A 21,520-nucleotide genomic window follows, 5' to 3' on the forward strand; every position below is an offset into this window, starting at 1 on the left:
ATATGAAAGACAAGGGGGGAATTTTATTAAACTAGCTACAGTATTTTTTGTCCAATTTTAATTTGTCTTATCTTTGAGATACTTATTTTTTTTTAAATATAAGTATCTTATATTTACTTTATTTTACTTTCATTTTTGGAGTAAATGTGTGTTGGCAGTGCTGGAAATCAAACTCAAAGCCTCCTGTGTTCTAGGCAAGGGCACTACCACTGAGATACATACAGAAAAGATGCAAACCAATGCAAAAGTATAAAGAACAATATAATAAACCATTTCCCAACTGCATGAATCATTTCTTCTTGGTCAATACTGCTTCATATATGCCCCACATCCCCAATCTCCCCTCTGGGGTCATTCTGAAATAATTTCCAGGCATCAAATTATTTAATATGTAAATATTTCAATATTTATAATATTTCAAGTCAATAAGGATTTGTTTGAAAGATAAATACCATTATCACAGCTTATAACTGTTTTCAACAATAGTTCCTTAGTATATCAAATATCCCAGTCGCACCATAATTTGGGATCCCAAATAAAAACCATACAATGTAAGTGGTTTGCCTTCTACAAATCTAGAGATACCCACTTACATTCCTTTTTTACCTTTTGCAATGTATTTATCGAAGAAGTCAATTTGTTCTATAGAATTTCAAACAGTCTGTACTTTGCCTGTTGTACACCTTTGTACCATTAAACACACTCCTCTGTTCCCTGTATTGCTATAAACAGTAATTAGTTCTAGAGCCTTAATTAGATTGAGCTTGAACTTTTGGGCAAGGTTATTTCATAGGTAGTAGTGATTTCTTCTATCAGGAAACTTATAATGTATGGTCATCTCTGTTCCTGTAATGTTGGCTGCTATCGATGATCATAGTCGAGATCCATTATTTCATAAAGGTTTCAAAATGGGGACATTCTATCGTTTTTGTTTTTTGTTTTTTTCATTTCAATAACTGGCATATCTCTTTAAAAAGAAACCTTCCCTCATCAACTCTCCTGAGATTTTACTCTTTCTCTATGAATATTATCTCTGGTAATATATATATGGTAATATATATATATGGTAATATATATATATATATATATATATATATATATATATATATTACCAGAGATAATATTCATAGAGAAAGAATAAAATCAATGCTGACTCTTTCTCCTTTTTACTTCAGTTGTCAAAATAAAAAGCTGGTTCCCTAGCAATGTCACACTAACCAATGTTTGTTTGTTCTGATTAACATTAGGAACTCATAAATTCAAGCATAGTCAATGTGTTGTGATCCTTGGAAATTGTTGCCTGAAGTGATATTCAAGCTCTCTTGTCTTGGGACAGTGGAAGCTTCTATAAGTTAGTTCCTGAGTTCTTATAACGTGGCCCTGGTAGTCTTTGGGAGCTTCTTGTTTTCTAATATCAAGGAATTCTGTTTTTACCTAAAACCTTTGCTGCCCCTGACCTGATATTAGCCATTTCTTAAAGGAGCCTATTCCTTTTAATGGAAAACAACATATTATTGGCTTGTGCATTTTTTCTCTGCCCCTTCAAAGAACAGAGTGCTATTTTGTTTGAGTTTAGATAAAATACAACATATTTCCAATTCAAATGAAGGACTGCTGTTTCTACCTAACCTCACTGATCTTACCTCTGTGTATCCTCCTGCTGTGCTGCAAATCCTGGTGATCAGCATCACTGACCTGATGACTCACTGGCTCTCAACCACAAACACTCAACAATCTCAGAATTAGCAATGCCGACACTACCCAACTCAATCATGGGTAAAAACAGTTTACTTTTTTAGCTTCCCTTTCTCAGTTCTTTCGGTCCTTTGTATATATTCTACCAGGAATGTTCAGTCACACTGTTAAAGTTGCTTGGAATACATCCTCTCTGTGTGGTTATGGCAATTACTAGGGTATAATTAAGGTCATTGGATTCACTCTGTTTTTAGTTTTTAGGAATTGCTTTCTACTGCTTGATTTTATAACTCTATAAGAGCTTACACAATTCCAAAATCAAACCTTCAAAACAAAGTACAGTTTTCTTAAAGTCTCTTTTCTATGTTCCTTCTACCCTATTTTCTTTCCTCCATATAGACAAAACTAATTTTTAAATTTTATGACTCAACCTTTCACTTTTTATTTTAAACTGAGAAACACAGAGGTAAATATATATATTCTCTAAGATAAATGAGGGCATACCATATGCATTTCATTACATTTTTGTTTTTCACTTCACTTACTCCATAAGAGCAGATACAGATATTTTTCATTCCTTCATATGGCTGCATGATATTCCATTTGTGGATATACCAAAGTCTATTCAACTATTGTCCTAATGATGAACAAAAGGGCTACTTTCAATCTTATGCTCCTATAAATTGTGCCAAAATCAACAGACTTATGCATACATATTTTTGCTTACATATACAATTAAATCATTTACAATGTTATGGCAACAGTGTTATATTTTATATCTTTAGCACACGAATAGAATTATAAAATGTTAGCTGGGCTTACCATGTCAGTGATGTAGATAATGTCGCCTTCCTCAAAGTACAATTCATCTGGCTAAAAGAAAAACAAAAAGTTTGATTCCATATGTTTTATTATAAATTAGGATATAATGATTTATTTAATCATCCTGATTTCTAAAGTATCCTAATACACACTGTGGGGTTTTTTTAATACTTAAATCAATACAGAAACCATTTTACATAAATTTATAGATAAACTCTAACACATGAATAAAAAGCTGAATTTTTCCTGATAAATTTCAAGGATTTTATATATCTAATAAATAGGCATTCTTCACACACACGCACAGAGCTTACATTTTTCTACGACACATCAAAATGGAATATTAACAAAATGTCTTTCTTATAGAATCCCAAAAGGTGATATATTTTTTTCTTAAAAGGTTAAATGACTAGAATTAACACCATGAAAAGTACCAACATCTACTATTTGTTTATTTTGAGAAAAATCATCATCTTAACTCTCAGGTTCAGACCGAATGAACTTTCTATGTGTGAAAATATTTAATACATAACTTAACCATCAATAAGGCTAAAGAGCCAAAAGTTAAGAAGCAGTTAGAGAGTCTAGAGGCATAAGCAGCTTTTAAGGGTTACCTAATTACATAGTCCATAAGTGCTCTGGCCTGTACCAGTGAAACATCCTACAATCTCTCTGAATAGAGCTAGCACTTTAATTAAACATCTTTTTCCCATTATAGATAACATCATGACTTTCTGAGTAAACAGGACAATGCCTACTAAGAGTGAATTTCAGATACTGAGAGATGTTTACATTGTCAGGCTGAGTGAAAAATGTGGGGCACAACATTTCACATAGGATAAGATCACAATTATGCATGAAATACACATAGAAAAATTTCCATATTCCCTATCATGGGCATGTATTACTTTGACAATATTGGTGTGGAAAACATCTTTAAAAAAAGACTTTATTATTTCTGATTATAGTTAGGATTCCATGCAAATAAAAACTATAACAGTGAAACAAATCATACCATCCATTCATTTTTTCCATTTGTTTACCTCCTCTCAGTACCAGACTGGGACAAGTACATATGATTCTGCATTCATAATTGTTTCATTTAAAAGTTGATCCATATTATTATTACTGTAACTATTTGTCCCTAAATATAAATGAAGGCTATATCAATCACATCATGCTTTAACCAACCACAATACGTGACTATATAGATACAAGCTGCATTCAATTATAAAAAGTAAAGGATGATTAGTGATACCCTCCCAAAATGGCCAGATTCTTTTAAAAGGTAACTTTCTAATTCATTTGTAATATCGACACTTTGATTTACAGAGACTAGACTTACATGTAGTATAAGCTATGCAAAATTAGCTAAACCTACAATGTTGAAAGCCATTTGTGAACTGTGTTTGGACCAAACCCACATCACAGCCAGTGAATAGGAAAATCTGGTATCTGGGATTTCCAGAGGCAATCCTTCTGGTTGAGACTGCCCAGATACATGTGAGTTCCTATTCAGTTCTGCCCAAAACTCCCACACACCACCAGAAATGGGGTGACCTGCTGCAGCCACATAGCCACAAAGCCTCCCGGAAATGGGTGTGGCTTCCCAAGATGCCAATCAAATGTTGACAGCAAGACACCAAGAAGCAAGACTCTATCCACTGAAACCTTATCCCTGCCTTTGATGCTCTCCTTTAAATAAAGAATAGGAGCCATTTTTTAACTGTTCTGTTCCAGCTCCTACCAGGACTGGAAGAATCTACCATGCGCTCTGCTTTAAAAACTAATTCTGACTTTGTCCCGTATTTCTTCACTCATTACTTCACACTTCATTTTCCTCAGGTGTCTCATCTCCTCCTGAGGAAGAATCACCCTGTCAAGGTGCTGGCCACCTCACCATAATCAAGATGTATTTTTATTTGAAATAAATGCTTAGGAGAGAAGAGATTAAAGACCTTTAAGATTTTCTCTAATCTATGCCTAAAGTAATTTAATGATTTGCTTCAAGCTGGCTCACTCTCAAGAGGCCAGAAGGAGGACATGCTCATGCCACAGCACTCCAGCGGGGTGCAGTGGCCACCCCAGAACAGTAAGGCTGGCCCCACACTGACAATTTTAACATGACTTGACTATCTCTCCTTTGCAAGACACTAAGTAATAGGATGGAAGAATGAAAAAAGTAGAATGGTATAAGAAAAACTAGGATTAACATGAACCGTAGCTTTTTTCTAGGGTCATTCAGCACTCCTTGAGGTTCTATAAGAGTTCAATACCTTGAAGAGATTTTGCCCATCTTACAACTGTTTTGTGTCATTCTCATTCTGTACCTGCCCACTAATGTCTTACAATGAATCTTCCTCTTTAGTGCTTTCGGAGAAAATAGGAGTTATCTTTCCCAACCATTGTAGCCTTTTTTTTTTTTTTTTTTTAACTGAAAAGGTCAAGCCTACCTAAACTTCCAATTTTATTTTATTTTTGGAACCAGGGATTGAACCCAGGAGCACTTAACCACTGAACCACATCCCCAGCTGATTTTATTTTTTTTATTTTGGGACAGGGTCTTGCTAAATTGCTGAGACTGGCTTTGAACTTGCAATCCTCCTGCCTCAGCCTTACAAGCCACCGGGATTATATGTATGTGCCATGATACCTGGCTAAATTTCCATTTTTAATGTGATCATTCATCCTTGAAACAAAAAGACATTATACATATGTGCATAACACATGTACATACAAAATCCCTGTAATTAGTCTTTCTATGAAATACACAGGGAGAATAGGAAGTAATTACCTCGTGTGGACAGGGTTTTGTTTTGGGTGATTAAAATGTTCTAGAACTAGAAGAGGTGGTGGTTGAATAACATTGTGACTGAATTAAACACAACTGAATTGTTCACTTAAAGTGGCTGATTTTATGTTACATGAATTTTACCTCAATTTAAAAAAAAATAAAGTCAAAAACTCGATTCAGGGCTGGGGTTGCGGCTCAGTGGTAGAGCGCCTGCCTAGCATGTGTGAGGCTCTGGGTACGATTCTCAGCACCACATAAAAATAAATTAAAAAAAAAAAATAAAGATCCACTGACAACTAAGAAAATATTAAAAAAAAAAAACTCGATTCAGACTCTGTGTGTCATCTTAAATAATTCTTGTCCTTCGTGGTTTGGTAAAGTGCATCATTTGGAAAATTCTGCTAAGTCCAGTCATTTTGATACTTCTCAGTGCTGATTCAGTTTTTAAATTATTAGCTGCTGTTCAATAGTGGCATCTGCCACAAGCCACCCATTAGGTCAGAATGGTTTTTCAACTGAGGCAACAATAGGCGATCGATTTCTGTCAGGGAGAAAAAGGTCTAGCTATTTTTTTTCATTCTGAGAAATGACAATGGACAGTTTATTTTCTTTTGATCAATAGCTCCAAACTCAATATCAGTGCCTGCAAAATATCTTCTTACAAAGAAACCGGGGGTGGTTTTTCCTAAAGTGGCTAAGGAGGTGGTCTTCAGACTGTTGGGGGCAGTAGAGACAACAAAGTAATTTTGTGATTTTAAAAATCAGATTTTACCAGCAATCTTCACATTTTCCATTAAGAAACTATGAGCACAACAACTGATGTAAACTGTTTGATGAGGACCTACTATTAAATTCCTGGCAACGTATTCATGGGACAGAAATGGGAAAAGAGTGACACAATGAAGTAAGGGCATCTCTATTTCCAGCGTGTTCTTTGGTTTTTAACCACATTCCTCTTTCCTCTCTCCTTGAAAAACCACAAGGTATCAGAGCAAGGTAGCTGCTGGACAAAGTGGGTAACGTATTCATATTCCTGTTCTATGTAGTCTTAGTAACATGTGATTCCCAAAACATTAATTTTGTTGGTTTATGCAAATACATAAAGTTTAGAAGACTTGTGAGATACTTTTGAAATGGTTCAGGTCTGACAACCCAAAGCCTCCAAAATTAATAAAAAGAAGAAAACAAGTTTTTTATAAATGATTTTATTTAATATATTGTAGCATTTATTATGCACCAGGCACAGGTCTGGGGATTTACATTTACTAATTATTAACAATTATTAACTAATTTAATTTTTACCATTAATACAATAATATAATGTATTAAATAGACTATAAAGTGTTGCTTTTCTTGTTGTTATAGATGAGAAGCTTTCCCAAGGGCATAAAGCAGGTACATGGGAAACCCTGACCTTGAGCTACTGCATCAGGCTGTGTGGGGTCCCAGTTCTTTACAATCCATGCTATTTCTCAGACAGAAGCATCATGCAGCCATTATTGTGTAATGGACATTATGGTGTCATGACCAGGTTAAAACTGGAGGCCTTGGAATATAAACTGTCATTACTCATTTCCCACCCCCTGATAATGTAGTACAACAAAACCAACAGTAGCACCTTTTACTTGCAAAGCATACTTGACCACATTTGCTCCTCAAAACAACCCCAGGCAGGGCTGGGTCAAGGGTAAAATCTTTATTTCACAACCAGACCCAGAGAAGTTAAAAGAATTTGCTACAAATAAGAATGAGGAGCATGGCTGGCTCTACCTTATGTTTAGAGTTGGATTCTAGAGCTGCTTTGGAGGTAGATGAGCTATAAACCTGCTCAGCAAGGGCTGGGGATATGGCTCAAGCGGTAGCGTGCTTGTCTGGCATGCGTGCGGCCTGGGTTCGATCCTCAGCACCACATACAAACAAAAATGTTGTGTAAAAAAAAAAAAACCTGCTCAGCAAACCTTTATTACAGAGCAAGATTTTGGCTCCCCTTCAGAATTCAATGCTCCTCCAGCACACAATGCTGTTCTGCCCCAATCTTCATACTGGTCTATCCAGTCCCAGCAGTTCTCTGTGTGACACTTTACTGGACCAGGCGCTTAGAGAGAAGAACCAAATGGGGCTGGATGACTCCAGGACTACTCCGCCTTTATGCAAGATACATGAGAAATGGGCTGGCAGCAAGGACCAGGAGCCACAGTGGCCTCAGGTTCTACCTGTTCCTTGGGCATTGCTGTCACTATCTCCTGAGGGTGGAACAGTCAATAGTGGAACAGGACCCAGGCCTCCCCAGCATATTGCATATGTTGAAAGACATCCCTAGGTATCCAGATCAGTTCTTTAGTCTTGTGTGGTCACAGTGACTTTAAAGAGGCCAGGTCGGTTTAGGATGTGCCATGGTATATCTGTCCCTGTAGAAAAGATACCTGCTAGTCACGGGGCATAAAGACCAAGAGAAATTCTCATTCAGGAACAAATGCAAATAAACCCAGTTCTCAGATTAAATTCAAAATTTAACAACAGGCACAGCATGAATGCTTAACCAGTCAGGAAGCCTGTGGGAGCCAGGGGCTGCCTATTCCACCACATGTGACTCCTTCAATATATGGATGGAGGGGAGGGGAGGGAAAGAGGAGAGGATTGGGAGGGCAACAGGGCTTGGGTGGTCATTAGTGATCACAGCCTAGGTCCTCAGGACCAGATATAATTAAAATTTTATATTTAGAGCAACACCATAAATATAGAATTAAGAAAAAAACATAACCTTAATGCATTAGTGTATATTTTCTTCTGTGCATTCAAAAATAGCAGTTTTGGGGTTTTTTTGTTTTGTTTTATTTTGTTTTGTTTTGTAAGCACAGGAGAAACTCCATTCTGGGGCAGAATTGTAGGTAAATTAATCAATGTATCACTGAATCAAAAATATTTGTTAAATATCTGTTAATATAACCACTACTACTCCTTTAAATAATACCAATTACTCCTTAATTAGTAACAGCAGCATCATATGTAATCTCTCTTAATTCTTACTGAACCCTATATGATTATTATTATTCTCACTTTATAGGTGCAAGTATAGGGATAGAGAAGTTAGGTAATTTGCTAAGCTCACACAGCTGCTAAGTAGGCAGAGCAAATCCTAAAGCCATGAACATTGTGGCAGCAAGTAGGACTGAAAGTATAGACAGAAGTTCAGAGGTAGAAGAGGCATCCCATTGCTAGCTGCAGCTGTCCAAGAAGAGTTACGGAAGAGGAAGTAGCTCACATGAGCTTAAAAGAAGCAACACCATGGGTCCAGAAAGGGTCAAGACTCAGATTCTTTTCTTTCTTTTTTCTTTTTTTGGTACTGGGGATTGAATCCAGGGGCACTTAACCACTGAGCCACACCCCCAGCCCTTTTTCAAATTTTATTTTAAAAGACAGGGTCTCGCTGAGTTGCTTAGGACCTTGCTAAGTTGCTGATCTTCCTGGCTTAGTCTCAGGAGCTGCTGGGATTACAGGTATGTCCCACCACATTTGGCCAGACTTGGGTTCTACTGTGAGTCGAATCCTGCCTGTATGGTCTACTAGAGGAAGGAACAGAGCCCAGCTGGGCTGGAAGCGGGCTGGACTACAGAGGACCATATCTTTTGTCAAATAAAGATGTAAAGCCAGTGGTGGGATCAAAACCACATTTTAGGAACATCAATCCAGCGAGAATGAAGCCGGAATGGAGAAGCTGGAGTCCATGTGATAAAAGTGAGTCCACGAACCAGGTCAAGAAGAACCAAAGAGGGAGGAGAGGTCAGGGAGACAGACAAAGATGATGTCAACTAAGGACACACGAAGGAGAACACATCCCATTCCAGAGCCAAGGGCCACTGCTGAGAATGGTTCACTCATGGAGAGGCCCAGGAAGGTAGCTGATGGCCACCCACCCTTCCCATGCTTATCCTCCTCTGGGTGCATGCAACCTGGGAACCAACTGATAAGGACAATCAGAGGCACGGAATGTCAGCCCTCTCTGTGGGACGGCCACCTTCTGGGCCTCGTACTTCCATACCTGTTATGGCTTTTTGTGTCCCCACCCAAAAAACACTTATGTTGAAATCCTATCCCCCACTATCTCAGAATATGATTATATTCAGAGATAAGGTCATTAAAGAGATAATTAAGTTAACAGGTAGTCTTTAGGGTTAGTCCCCATCCAATATGACTGGAGTTCTTATAAAAAGAGGAGATAGGGACACAGACACACAAGGGAAGGGACCATGTGAAGACAGAAGGAGAAAATGGCCATCTACAAGCCAAGGAGACAGGCCTCAGAAGAAATCAACCAAGCTGGCACCTTGATTTTAGATTTCTGGACTTGCTCTTGGAATTCTGAGAAAATAAATTTCTGTTGCTTAAGCTATTCAGTCAAGATGCTCTGTGATGGCAGACTTAGCAAACTAAAACACTCCCTGTTCCTTCCCTCACCAACACGGAAACCCCTTGGTGAGAATAAAACTCCCACCCAACCCCTCCTTATTTCGGAAACACTTTGTTTAGGAAGTCTTTTGAATATGCATGTACCCCATGTCAGCTACACTGACTGCTATGACTTACTGGGGCCCACCAGGTGCTGGGCTTTGAATATTACCTCACACCATGATACCAAGAGCACTCCACTGCAGAATGGCAAGTAGTATTCCCATTTTCAAATGAGGAAATGATGGCAGAGAGGTTAAGTCAATTCACACAGTGAGTAAACAACAGATTTTGGATTTGCAGGCAGGCTCTAGAACTATAGCAGTGAATCAGTGCCCAGAGCCACTTATTCTGTGCAACTTTCTGAGGAGCCTGGTTCCAAGGAGAGCCAGGTCTAGGGCAAACCCAGATGAAGCTGGCAGCAAGCTGGCTTGGCCACCGCCCACAGAGGGAAGTCAACAGCATGTAAGAAAGAAGAATCATCAAGAGCAGGTTTCCTTTCTTGGTTTCTTTCTCCTTTGCCTCCTAACTATCTGAACCCCCTGCTTCACTATTAATCACGGCTGTTATCAGAAGCTTCCAACCTCCTAGATGTCTTTCCACTCCTCAGCTAGAGGGATTCTTCTAAAACTTCACTATCTCACCACTCCCAGACTCAGACCCTTTCAACTGCTTCCCATCTCAACCAGAGCCAAGTCCAACTGAGACCTACAAGGCCCTCTGCCCTAGTCCTCATCTTGTCCCCCTGCACACATACCTACTTCCCTCTCATAGGCATGATTTTCCAGGCCACGTTGTCTTCTCTGCTGTTCTAGAATCCATCAAAGATGCTACTGGAACTTGCTGTTCTGTCTGCTCCCTCCATTCCTTCAGGTCTCTGTTCACAGGTCACCTTTGTAGAATGGTCATCCCTGAATACCCTCTTTTCACCTCTCTGCCCCTTCCCTCCTTTCTCCATGACACAGAGCCCCTGACAATCACATTCATTTGTGGGCCTAATGCCTGACTCTCCCACCAGGATGCAAGCTGCTTGAGTCCTTTCTGTTGTGGTCACACTATCCTCAAGGCCTGGATCAGCGTCTGGTACATTGCAGGGGCTCACTGAACCATGGAAATACGTGTGAACTTAGGCATGGATAACAGAAACTCTAACAATGGAAAATACATCCAGTAGAGAAAAAACTGCCCTGGGAGCACAGCAGTTCAGACTTGGAGGACCTGCAAATCAACCCAGGGACTTTAGCTTGCACACTGTGGAACAGCAATAGGAAGTGACCATTCATCCATTCCTATGAGTCACTTATGTCTGTCAAAAAAAAAAAAAAAAAAAGGTAGACCAGATGGGCCAGAGGAAATGCCTAAATGAAATCACCTTAGTTTTTTTTTTTTTTTTTGTCACTTAACATATACTTAATAAAAAAAAAAATGTTAATTTCATTACATTATCCTTTCCATTTAGCTTGATTATCTGTTAAGAGATAGCACATTTCTCTTTTCAAAATTTCTCTTGGTAATTGTTTCATAATGTATTAAAACAACAATGACAAAAGATAAAACTTTTTTTAAAGAGAAAGTGTTAGTTTTAAATGCATGGATGAGAAAATACACATATAAAAACAGCCTATTCTTACATGTCCTGGACAAAACTGTAAGGTTTGCATTTAAGACTAAAGAATAGTGAAGCTTCATTTAATTTAAATTTAAACTCATTAAATTCATTTAAATTAGTTTAATTCAGTTCAACAAGGTGTTCATATCCTTAATATGTAGGTATTCATAATAAGAAATAGCTACAAAGAGTTAATTATTAGCAAGTTAAATCATTTATAAAATACTCTGATTCATTTCCAAATTATCCTGAGTGGGTTATAACCTAAATGGTGCTTAAACTCATATTAAAGTTTCCACCTAAGAAAGTTAAATTGTGTGGCAAGCATACAACTTGCAAGTCAAAACACAAATTTCCATAGAGCTCTTTTAAGAGAACTAGAGAACCATATGCTCCAGCATAGCTGAACCCTGAGAACTCAACTACATAACCTCCATTCAGATTACCACCGACAAGAACATGGCTTTATTATTCCACCATGTTCTTTAGTTTGACTTTACTAACTATGCCAGGATACTCTTGCCCAGGCAGATTGCTTTGTAAAATCAAATCCAGACTGATCTACCTTCAATAGAACTCATCAATAGTTAGTGCCCTAGGATTCTTTTGTTTTTAAAAGAAAATATTTTTATTTATTCTGAAATAGCCATAATTACTTATAATGGTATTAGTGTGCTCACCTTGGGTTTTTTATTAAATTTTTTATTTATATATGATAGCAGAATGCATTATAATTAATATTACACATGTAGAACACAATTTTTTCATATCTCTTTTGTATACAAAGTATATTCACACCAATTCATGCCTTCATTCATGTAGTTTGGATAATGTCCATCACATTCCACCATCATTTCTAACCTCATGCTCTCTCCCTTCCCCTCCCACCCCTCTGCCCTATCTAGAGTTCATCTATTCTTCCCATGCTCCCCTTCCGCACTATGAATCAGCCTCCTTATATCAGAGAAAACATTCAGCATTTGGTTTTTTGGGATTGGCTAACTTCACTTAGCATTATCTTCTCCAATTCCATCCATTTACCTGAAAATGCCATGATTTTATTCTCTCTTATTGCTGAGTAATATTCCATTGTGTATATATGCCACATTATTTTTATCCATTCATCTATTGAAGGGCATCTAGGTTGGCTTCAAAGTTCAGCTATTGTGAATTGTGCTGCTATAAACATTGATGTGGCTGTGTCCCTGTAGTATGCTGTTTTTAAGTCCTTCTCAGAAGATGATATACAATCAATCAACAAATAAATGAACAAAAGTTCATCATCACTAGCATAGAGAAGTGCAAATCAAAACTATTCTAAGATTTCACCTTAGGTTTTTATATCAACTTTAAGGTTAGAAACTGAATACTTACAGTTCTGGGTTCAAATGTATACAGAGCTCTGAAGACTTTAACTTGCCCTAAAAGAGAAGAAAAGATAACATGTGGTCAGTTCTTTCATTTCTAAATTTTCTGTAAGTAGCAGAATCCATTATGTTCTTCAGAAACTAATCTCTAGGGTATATAAAGAACTCAAAAAGCTAAACACTAAAAAAACAAATAACCCAATCAACAAATGGGCTAAGGACCTGAACAGATACTTCTCAGAAGAGGATATACAATTAATCAATAAGTATATGAAAAAATGCTCATCATCTCTAGCAATCAGAAAAATGCAAATCAAAACCACTCTAAGATATCATCCCACTCCAGTCAGAATGGCAGTTATTATGAAGACAAACAACAATAAGTGTTAGTGAGGATGTGGGGAAAAAGGTACACTCATACATTGCTGGTGGGACTGCAAACTGGTGCAGCCAATTTGGAAAGCAGTATGGAGATTGCTTGGAAAACTGGGTATGAAACCACCATTTGACCCAGCTAAAAACTGGGTATGGAACCACCATTTGACCCAGCTACTCCTCTTCTCATCCAAAGGACTTAAAAACAGCATACTATGGGCTGGGGATGTGGCTCTAGCAGTAGCGCGCTCGCCTGGCATGCGTGCGGCCTGGGTTCGATCCTCAGCACCACATACAAACAAAGATGTTGTGTCCACCGAAAACTAAAAAATAAATACTAAAATTCTCTCTCTCTCAAAAACAAAACAAAAAACAGCATACTACAGGGACACAGCTACCTCAAAGTTATAGCAGCACAATTCACAATAGCTAAACTGTGGAGCCAACCTAGATGTCCTTCAGTGGATGAATGGATAAAAAAAATGTGGCATATATACACAATGGAATTTTACTCAGCATTAAAAAAGAACAAAACCATGGTATTTGCAGGTAAATGGATAGCTTTGGAGAAGATAATGCTAAGTGAAGTCAGCCAATCCCAAAAAAACAAATACCAAATGTTTTCTCTGATAGGGAGGTTGACTCATAGTGGGGTAGGGAGGAAGAGCATGGGAGGAATAGATGAATTCAAGATAGGGAAGAGGGGTGGGAGAGAAAGGAAGCGGGTAGGGGAGTAACAAGGATGTTGAAATTTGATGGTCATTATTATACAAAGTACATATATGAAGACTTGAACTGGATGTCGACATACTTTATATACAAACAGAAATACAAAAAGCATGGTATTTATGTGTATTAAGAATTGTAACGCAAAATAAATAAGTAAATAAATAATGTTACCTTAGATCAGATAGAGGGAAGTGAAAGGAGGGAAAGGCATGGGATGTGGGGATAAGAAAGACAGTAGAATAAAACAGATATTATTACTTTATGTATGTATGTGACTGTATGACCAATGTGATTCTATAATATGTATACTCAGAAAAATGAGAAATTATACCCCATCTATGTATGATACATCAAAGTATAGTAGTGCATTCTACTGTCATATATAACTAATTAAAACAAACTTTTTAAAAAGAAAAAAAAGTAAATGAGAGGAAAGTTATTTCTAATTAAGTAGCTTTTCCACATAGAAAGGATTTTTTAAATATTTGTTAAATGAATACAAGAATAAACGCCCACCTCTGGGGGATGGCTTTGCTTCTTCCTACCAGCTGGAGCTACATGATTGCTGGTGCTTAGTTTCTGGCCTCTACAGAGTCAGTCCTCCCAACCCTAAGATCTAAGTTTAGAAAGAAAAGTGAGTGAACATCTTAATATAAAAAAACATTTAGTGGGAGCATCTACACTGGCTCAATATTTTTTTTAATTTTAATTAGGTATATATGACAGCAGAATGCATTTTGATTCATTATACACAACTGCAGCACAACTTTTCATTTCTCTGCTAGTACACAATATCTGGCTCAATATTCTTAAATCAGCCAGTTAGAATTTTATATTTTTCAAAAGAAAAAACAAGACCATGGAGAAAACAAAAGAACTTGTTGAAGAAACCTGTAATTGCATCAAGTCCCAAAACAGAGAAGGTACAATAACCAAGCAAAGAGGACTACTTGAGAGTTGTCCTCCATCCTGCCAAACAATGCCTCTTTAAATGTCCATCTGCAACATTTCCATAACACTCTGTATCCAAAGCCTTTATTTGCTAGTCCAATTCATCTGAAGACAAGGACCCTAAATCATTTGTTAAAGTTTGAATATGAGATGTCATCCAAAAGCTCCTGTTAATGCAGGAATATTCAGAGATGAAATGATTGCATTGTGAGAGCTGTAACCTAATCAGCCCATCCTGGTTTAAGTGGACTAACTGGGTGTTAACTGTAGGCAGGTGGGTTGTGCCTGGAGATGGGTCTCTGAGAGTGTGCCCTGGAAAGGTAGATCTTTCCTATGGCTCCTTCCCTCTCTTTCTCTCTCTGCTCCCTGCATCCGCCATGTGAGAAGTTTTCCTCCACTGAGCCCTTCCGCATGATGTTCTGTCTCACCTATGGCCCAGAGTAATGGAGTCAGATGTCTACAGACTGAGACTTTTAAAACCGTGTGCTCCAAATAAAATTTTTCCTCCTTTAAGTTATTCTTGTTGAGTACTTTGGTCACATTAATACAAAATTCAACTAAAACATCCTTCAAGGGCTGGGGTTGTGGCTCAATGGTAGAGCGCTTGCCTAGCATGTGTGTAGCACTGGGTTCGATTCTCAGCACCACATATAAATAAATAAAATAAAAATCTATTGACAATTAAACATATATATTTTTTAAAGACTTTTTTTAACCCTTTTAACCCTTTTTAAAAAAATCATTCAATTTCATAGCATCTACCAGGCACACAGTATAAACAAATTTGCTAGATGAATACATGAGTACAAACTCAAACAGTATAGGATCTACAGACAATTAAAATGGGAGTGGAGGGGTCATGAAATAAGTAGATTTAGAAAATATATAAAAATAGAAATCTATTCACTTGGAGCACTGGCTGGAAGACCCTTTAAAGATGATATCTAAAACAGGACATCATTCAGAACAGTGGACTCTGAGGTAGGATTCAGGAAGCCTACTTCACAAATTATTCACATTTTTATCTTACTCTTTTTCCTACTTGAACATACTTTATAATATAGAAGCATAATATAATGCATATACAACTTATAAATACATGTATATTTACTAGGAGTAAGTATTCAAGAAACTTTAGTTTAATGGGATTTAAGCATTATGGCCAGGCATAATGATGGGCACCTATAATCCCAAAGCATTGGGAGGCAGAGGTAGGAGGACTGCAAGTTCAAGGCCAGGCTCAACAACTAAGAGAAGCCTTAAGCAACAAAGCCTGACTCTGTCTCAAAACAAAAAATAAAGATAAAAATAATAAAAAGGAGTGGGGATGTGGCTCAGTGGTTAAGTAACCCTGGGTTCAATCCCCAGTACAAAAAAAAAAAAGAATCTAATCATTATGAAGCCAGTAATTTATGTCACTTTATGAATGAGATATGCAAGTACCTAGCACAGAGTCTAGAGCATAGGAGGGATTTAGTAATTATTTGCTAAATAAATGAATAGATGAATAATGAAACAAATGGAAATATGCACTCACAAAAGTCTGAAAAACAGTAGTTTAGAACAACACTGTCCAGTATAACTTAATATAATGACAGAAAAGTTCAACATCTTTGCGAGTTACCCATACAGAGCACATGTTATGTGGTCCATGTGATCAAGGAACTGACCTTTACTATTATTTAATTTTAATTAAGTTAAATTGCCACACATGGCTAGTGGCTAGTATATGAAAGAATGCAGGTTTAGAAAATGAATAAATGGAACAAGACTTAAATGTCTATTAAGAGGGAACTATGAGCTGGGGTTGTAGCTCAGTGTAGAGTGCTTGCCTAGCACGTGTGAGGCACTGGGTTCCAGCACCAAGTATAAACAAATAAAATAAAGCTCCATCGACAACCAAAACATATTTTTTAAAAAAGAGGGAACTATGTAAATCAACTGTGATTCATCCATACAATAAAGTCACTAAAAAAGAATGCTGCATATTATTCATAAAAGCCAAGACATGGCATCAACTTAAGTGTCTATCAATGGCTGAATAGATAAAGAAACTGTGGTATATATGCACAATAGAATGCTATCCAGCCTTCACAAAGAAGGAGATCCTACTCACCTATGGCCAAGAATTAAAAGAGGAAGGAGGGAACCAGGTCCCACAATCCCCTTCAAGGCATGCCCCAATGACCTAAGGACCTCACACAATGCCCTACCTCCAGAAGGTTCCACCATCTCCCAATAGCACCACCCTGGGGACTAAGCCTTTAACACACAGGCCTTTGTGGAACATACCAGAACCAAACTGTAGCGTATGTGGAATCCAAAAAAAATTGAATTTACAGAAACAGAAAGTAAAATGGTAGTTAGCAGAGGTTGGGGGTTGAGGGAATTGGGAGATAGTCAAAGGACACAAAACTTCAGTTAGACAGGAAGAATAAGCCAAGAGATCTACTGTACATCATGGTGACTGCAATTAACTTCAGACTGTATACTTGAAAATTACTAAAAGGAAAGTAAAGACAGATCCAGTCTAATTGTGGAAAACAATGAAGAACCTGCTGTGTTTGTGAAAGGGAACCTAGTTCTGAGCTAGCAAAGCTGTGTCTGTATTTCTTCATGATTTGTAATCTAAGAGGTGCTCAATAAATGTTTGCTGAATGAATGAATGAATGATGCATACTCAACTCTAAAGAAGAATTTTCTTCTGTGGAGGAATTAAACCAGGCCAAAAAAATGAAAATTAAAATTCTTTGATGGCTATAGTCATACACTCTCTCTTAATAAGGAGAGAAAGAAGAAAAGTTTTCATTATAAACATTTGTCTTATGCTATGATCATGTACAAACATACCACAATGAATCCCACTTATTATACAATAATAATGCTCTAGTTGAAATAATAATAATAGAAGGGACATTAGCAGAGTAGAGCAAATGGATCAGGGGGAGGGAGGAGGAAGAAAAAACAAAGGAACTGGGAAAGGAGATTGAGCAATTTACATTATGTACATGTATGAATACAGCATAAGGAATCCTACTATAATGCATAATTATAATGCACCAATAAAAAACAAATTAAGATAAAAAATAAAACTGCTAAGAATAGATTTTCAGTGTTCTCATCACAAATACATGAAAAGTATGTAAGGTAATGCATTGTTAATTAGCTTGAGTTAGCCAGGCCACAAAGTAAACATGTATCAAAGCATCATGTTGCACACCATAAATACATACAATTTTTATTTATCAAAAAAAAAAGAAAGAAAAGAATGCTACAGACAGAGCACAGATATCAACATAGAAGAGTCTACAAACTATTTAGTGAAAGACAGGTTATAGAGAGCAGCATGCCCAGTACTATCCTGCTTATGTTAACCACACATAAATCTTGAACGACGGCATCATTTGTGGGGCCCTCACATCCCTCTGTACCTTATTATTTACACTCATTGCACGGTACGTGTGTGACTTTTAATCCATGAAAACAGTAACAATACTTTCATTTGGGGCAGGCAGAAAAACCATTCTCTTTCCTCTAAACATCTTCATATAGAAGAGCATCTCCTATCCCCTGTAATCTACAGGGGATCTACCAGAAAACACTTTCTGTGATCTGAATTCTAGTGCTGTATCTCTCCTATTCTACTCGAAATAGGTTCATAGGCAAAATCAAAACTGAACTTTTTTCTGTGTGAAGTCTGTTTTGTTTTGTTTCTCCCCACACCCACACCCTGTTTAGAGAAAGGAAACATCACCCGGAAGGGGAAGCTACCCGGAGAAATGCTTTCTGCTGACTTGATTGTCTGTCTGAGAGGAGAGAATAGTTATCTGGATTACTTCGAACTTTCCAAAGAGAAGTCACACAGGAAGTAGTCCACTAGTGACCAAAATCAATAATGCTAGGATGTTCTTTTTCCTTGGGGTGGACAGCAATGAGAAGGGGGTACTAATTTTGGTTAAAAAAAAAAAAAGATCCAAGGTCAAACTAATGGGCTTTAGAATAATTCAATAAAAATTAAGGAACCTGAAAATAAATACATGATATGTGAATAAGCTAGTGATTTTTATAATTGTACATCTTGTGATAATCTTACTTAAATTGTTCACACTGAATGAAGTAGGAGATTAATTTAAACTTTGCTTCATACCAAATATAAATTAATTCCTTGGGCTATTATATAAAGGAACATTCTATTTGTGTAACATTAGACTCTTATAGATCCCTTTTAATCCATATATTATAAAAGTTCCTTAATTTATTCCATTCTCAAAATTGAGTCTACTAGAAATGGAAGAATGCAATAGAAACAGCTGCAGGATATGAAAGATATACATAAAAAAGAAAAACAGGTGATTTCCATGCTTACAGCTTAACACAGCTAGAGGTTCTCTCATGAGAACAACAATTAATAATACTTAATATGATTAGTTAATAATTAATCAGTTTAATACTTTAACTGATCATTTTTATCACATTTGATTAAACTTTGAGCAACATTCTCTAGGTTTGCAGGTTCATAGAGAGTGTTGAGGGGAAGAAATCAGGGTGCTCTGTTTGTATTTTACCTTCCTTGTAGACAAAATATGACAGTATGCCTATAATCCCAGTGGCTTGGGAGGCTCAGGCAGAGGATCACAAGTTCAAAGAGAACCCCAGAAACAGCAAGGCCACAAGCAACTTAGCATGACCCTGTCTCAAAATAAAATAAAAAGGGATGGGGATATGGCTCAGTGGTTAAGTGCCCCTGGGTTCAATCTCTGGTACCAGAAAAAATAATGTGTGTGTGTGTGTGTGTGTGTGTGTAAATAACAGTACCCATCATAACAGATCATAAAGTGTAGGCACTGATGAATTCCAATTTTTTTTTTTACAGACGGCAGATTCACAAACGTAAAATAGTTGTGTTCTTATATAAGCAAATAGGCTATATTAGATGCCTTCCTATGACTCTCAGCTTCATTGTTTTCTCACACAAGGCCGTAAGAAAGTGGAGCTGAGAAGACTGGGAATGACCTGAAAATCACCTGACTGAAGAGACCCAGCCTTTTGTCTGATGTTTTGGGTGAGTCCTGCATGAACCAGCAGCACAGGGAATAGAACAGTATGAAGGAGTTGAGCAAGGCTGGTCTCCAGAAGGACATAAACAAGATAAGCAAATTCCCACGTCAGCAGCAGCAGCAGCAGGAGCAGGCATCTGCTGGCTCCACTTTTTGCCAGCCTCGCCCTTCCCTTTTCTCTGCAACCCCACCCAGCCCCTATAGAGAAGGGGCGAATCCACTGGTCATCAGCCAAATGCTTTATTTTTCCTCTGGAGCAAGGTTGGCTTCCAACTCAAATAAATGAATTCATGTTCAAGGCAATAGAAGAAGGGAGAAAGTGGAGGGCGGGGGGGTCTTTTATAGGCAAAGAGTAAGAAACTTCTGCTTTGAGGTAATGTATGAGAGTACCTAGAGGCCCTGGAACAATGCTCAGATGACTTGGGGCTCATAAATTTGAACACAAAATTTCTAATCTATTTTATTCTCTGTTGGTGAAGGAGTAGAGAAAAAGCTTCAAGAGAGAGCCACCAGGGCAGTGTTAAAAAGGGACTGCTCCCAGGCAGAGACTGGCATTTCATAGAGAGCAAGAGGAATAACCATTTGAAATGTCACAGTGTAGTTACCTGCATCAGACTGATGATTTCTCTGATCTTTAAGAATGCCAGGAAGCATAGGACATTTTAGAGGGGCTTCATTTAAATTAGTGATGATAACCATTATGGACCTACTGTGTGGCTAAAATGAAAGACACTGGACAATGGGAAAAATAAACTGGGCAGATGACAGAATATTATTAGCACTAAAACTAAATGAGTTGAGTAGCTATGACAGATGGCGCAGACCTCCATACAAACTACTAAGTGAAAGAAATCAATCTGAAAAGGCCACTGTATAATTCCAACTATGAACATCTTGGAAAGGCAAAACTCTGGAGACAGAAAAAAGATCAGTGGTTGCCAGGGATAAGTGGGGAGAAAAGTTTGAACAAGTGAGGCACAGAGGATTTTAGAGCAGTGAAGCTACTCTGCATGATACTACAATGGTGGATACATGTCATGTATTCATCTAAACCCCACAGAAGGTCCTAAGTGAATCCTAAGGTGAACTACAAACTTAGGATAATAATGATCTGCCAATGTAGATCTATTGATTGTAATCAATGTACCACTCTGGTGGGGGAAATTGATTATTAGGGAACTATGCATATGTAGGGCAGCAAGATATATGGAAAATCTCTATGACTTCCACTCGATTTTTCTGTGAACTTAAAACTGCCCCAAAAAATAAAGTCTAAATTTAAAAGTTTGGATTTGGGAGCATCTAGGATTTTGAACTTTCAGATTAGGGATATTCAACCAGAGAGTCCATAGAAATATTTCAAAATCTAAAAAGCTCTGAAATCTGAAACACTTCTGGTCCCAAGCATTTTGGCTAAGTAATACTCAATCTGTTGACTTTTTATTATATATACACACACACACATATACACACACACTGTATATACATATACATGAAATCTTAATATATATGTGCATATATATATATTGTATGTGTGTATATATATATATATATATATATATATATATATATATATATATATATATATGTTAATAAAGATGAGAAAAACTAGAATTCTCAGACTTTTAGTGGGAGTACAAACTAGCACAGCCCCTACAGAAAATTTTTTAGCAAT

At 37.3% G+C, this 21,520-nt stretch overlaps 1 protein-coding gene across 1 annotated transcript in view; it reads right to left on the reverse strand.

Annotated features, from left to right (window-relative positions):
- Positions 1-21,520, reverse strand: part of Ostf1 (osteoclast stimulating factor 1) — a 53,304-nt gene that overhangs the window by 13,944 nt on the left and 17,840 nt on the right. The window contains exons 2-3 of the mRNA XM_027940072.2: positions 12,741-12,787; positions 2,518-2,568 (exon numbers count right to left, since the gene is read on the reverse strand). Coding sequence (XP_027795873.1) covers positions 2,518-2,568; positions 12,741-12,787 — 98 coding nt within the window. The remainder of the gene's footprint in view (positions 1-2,517; positions 2,569-12,740; positions 12,788-21,520) is intronic.

Source organism: Marmota flaviventris, chromosome 13 (genome assembly GCF_047511675.1).
Source record: "Marmota flaviventris isolate mMarFla1 chromosome 13, mMarFla1.hap1, whole genome shotgun sequence".
Classification (NCBI taxonomy): Eukaryota; Metazoa; Chordata; class Mammalia; order Rodentia; family Sciuridae; genus Marmota; species Marmota flaviventris.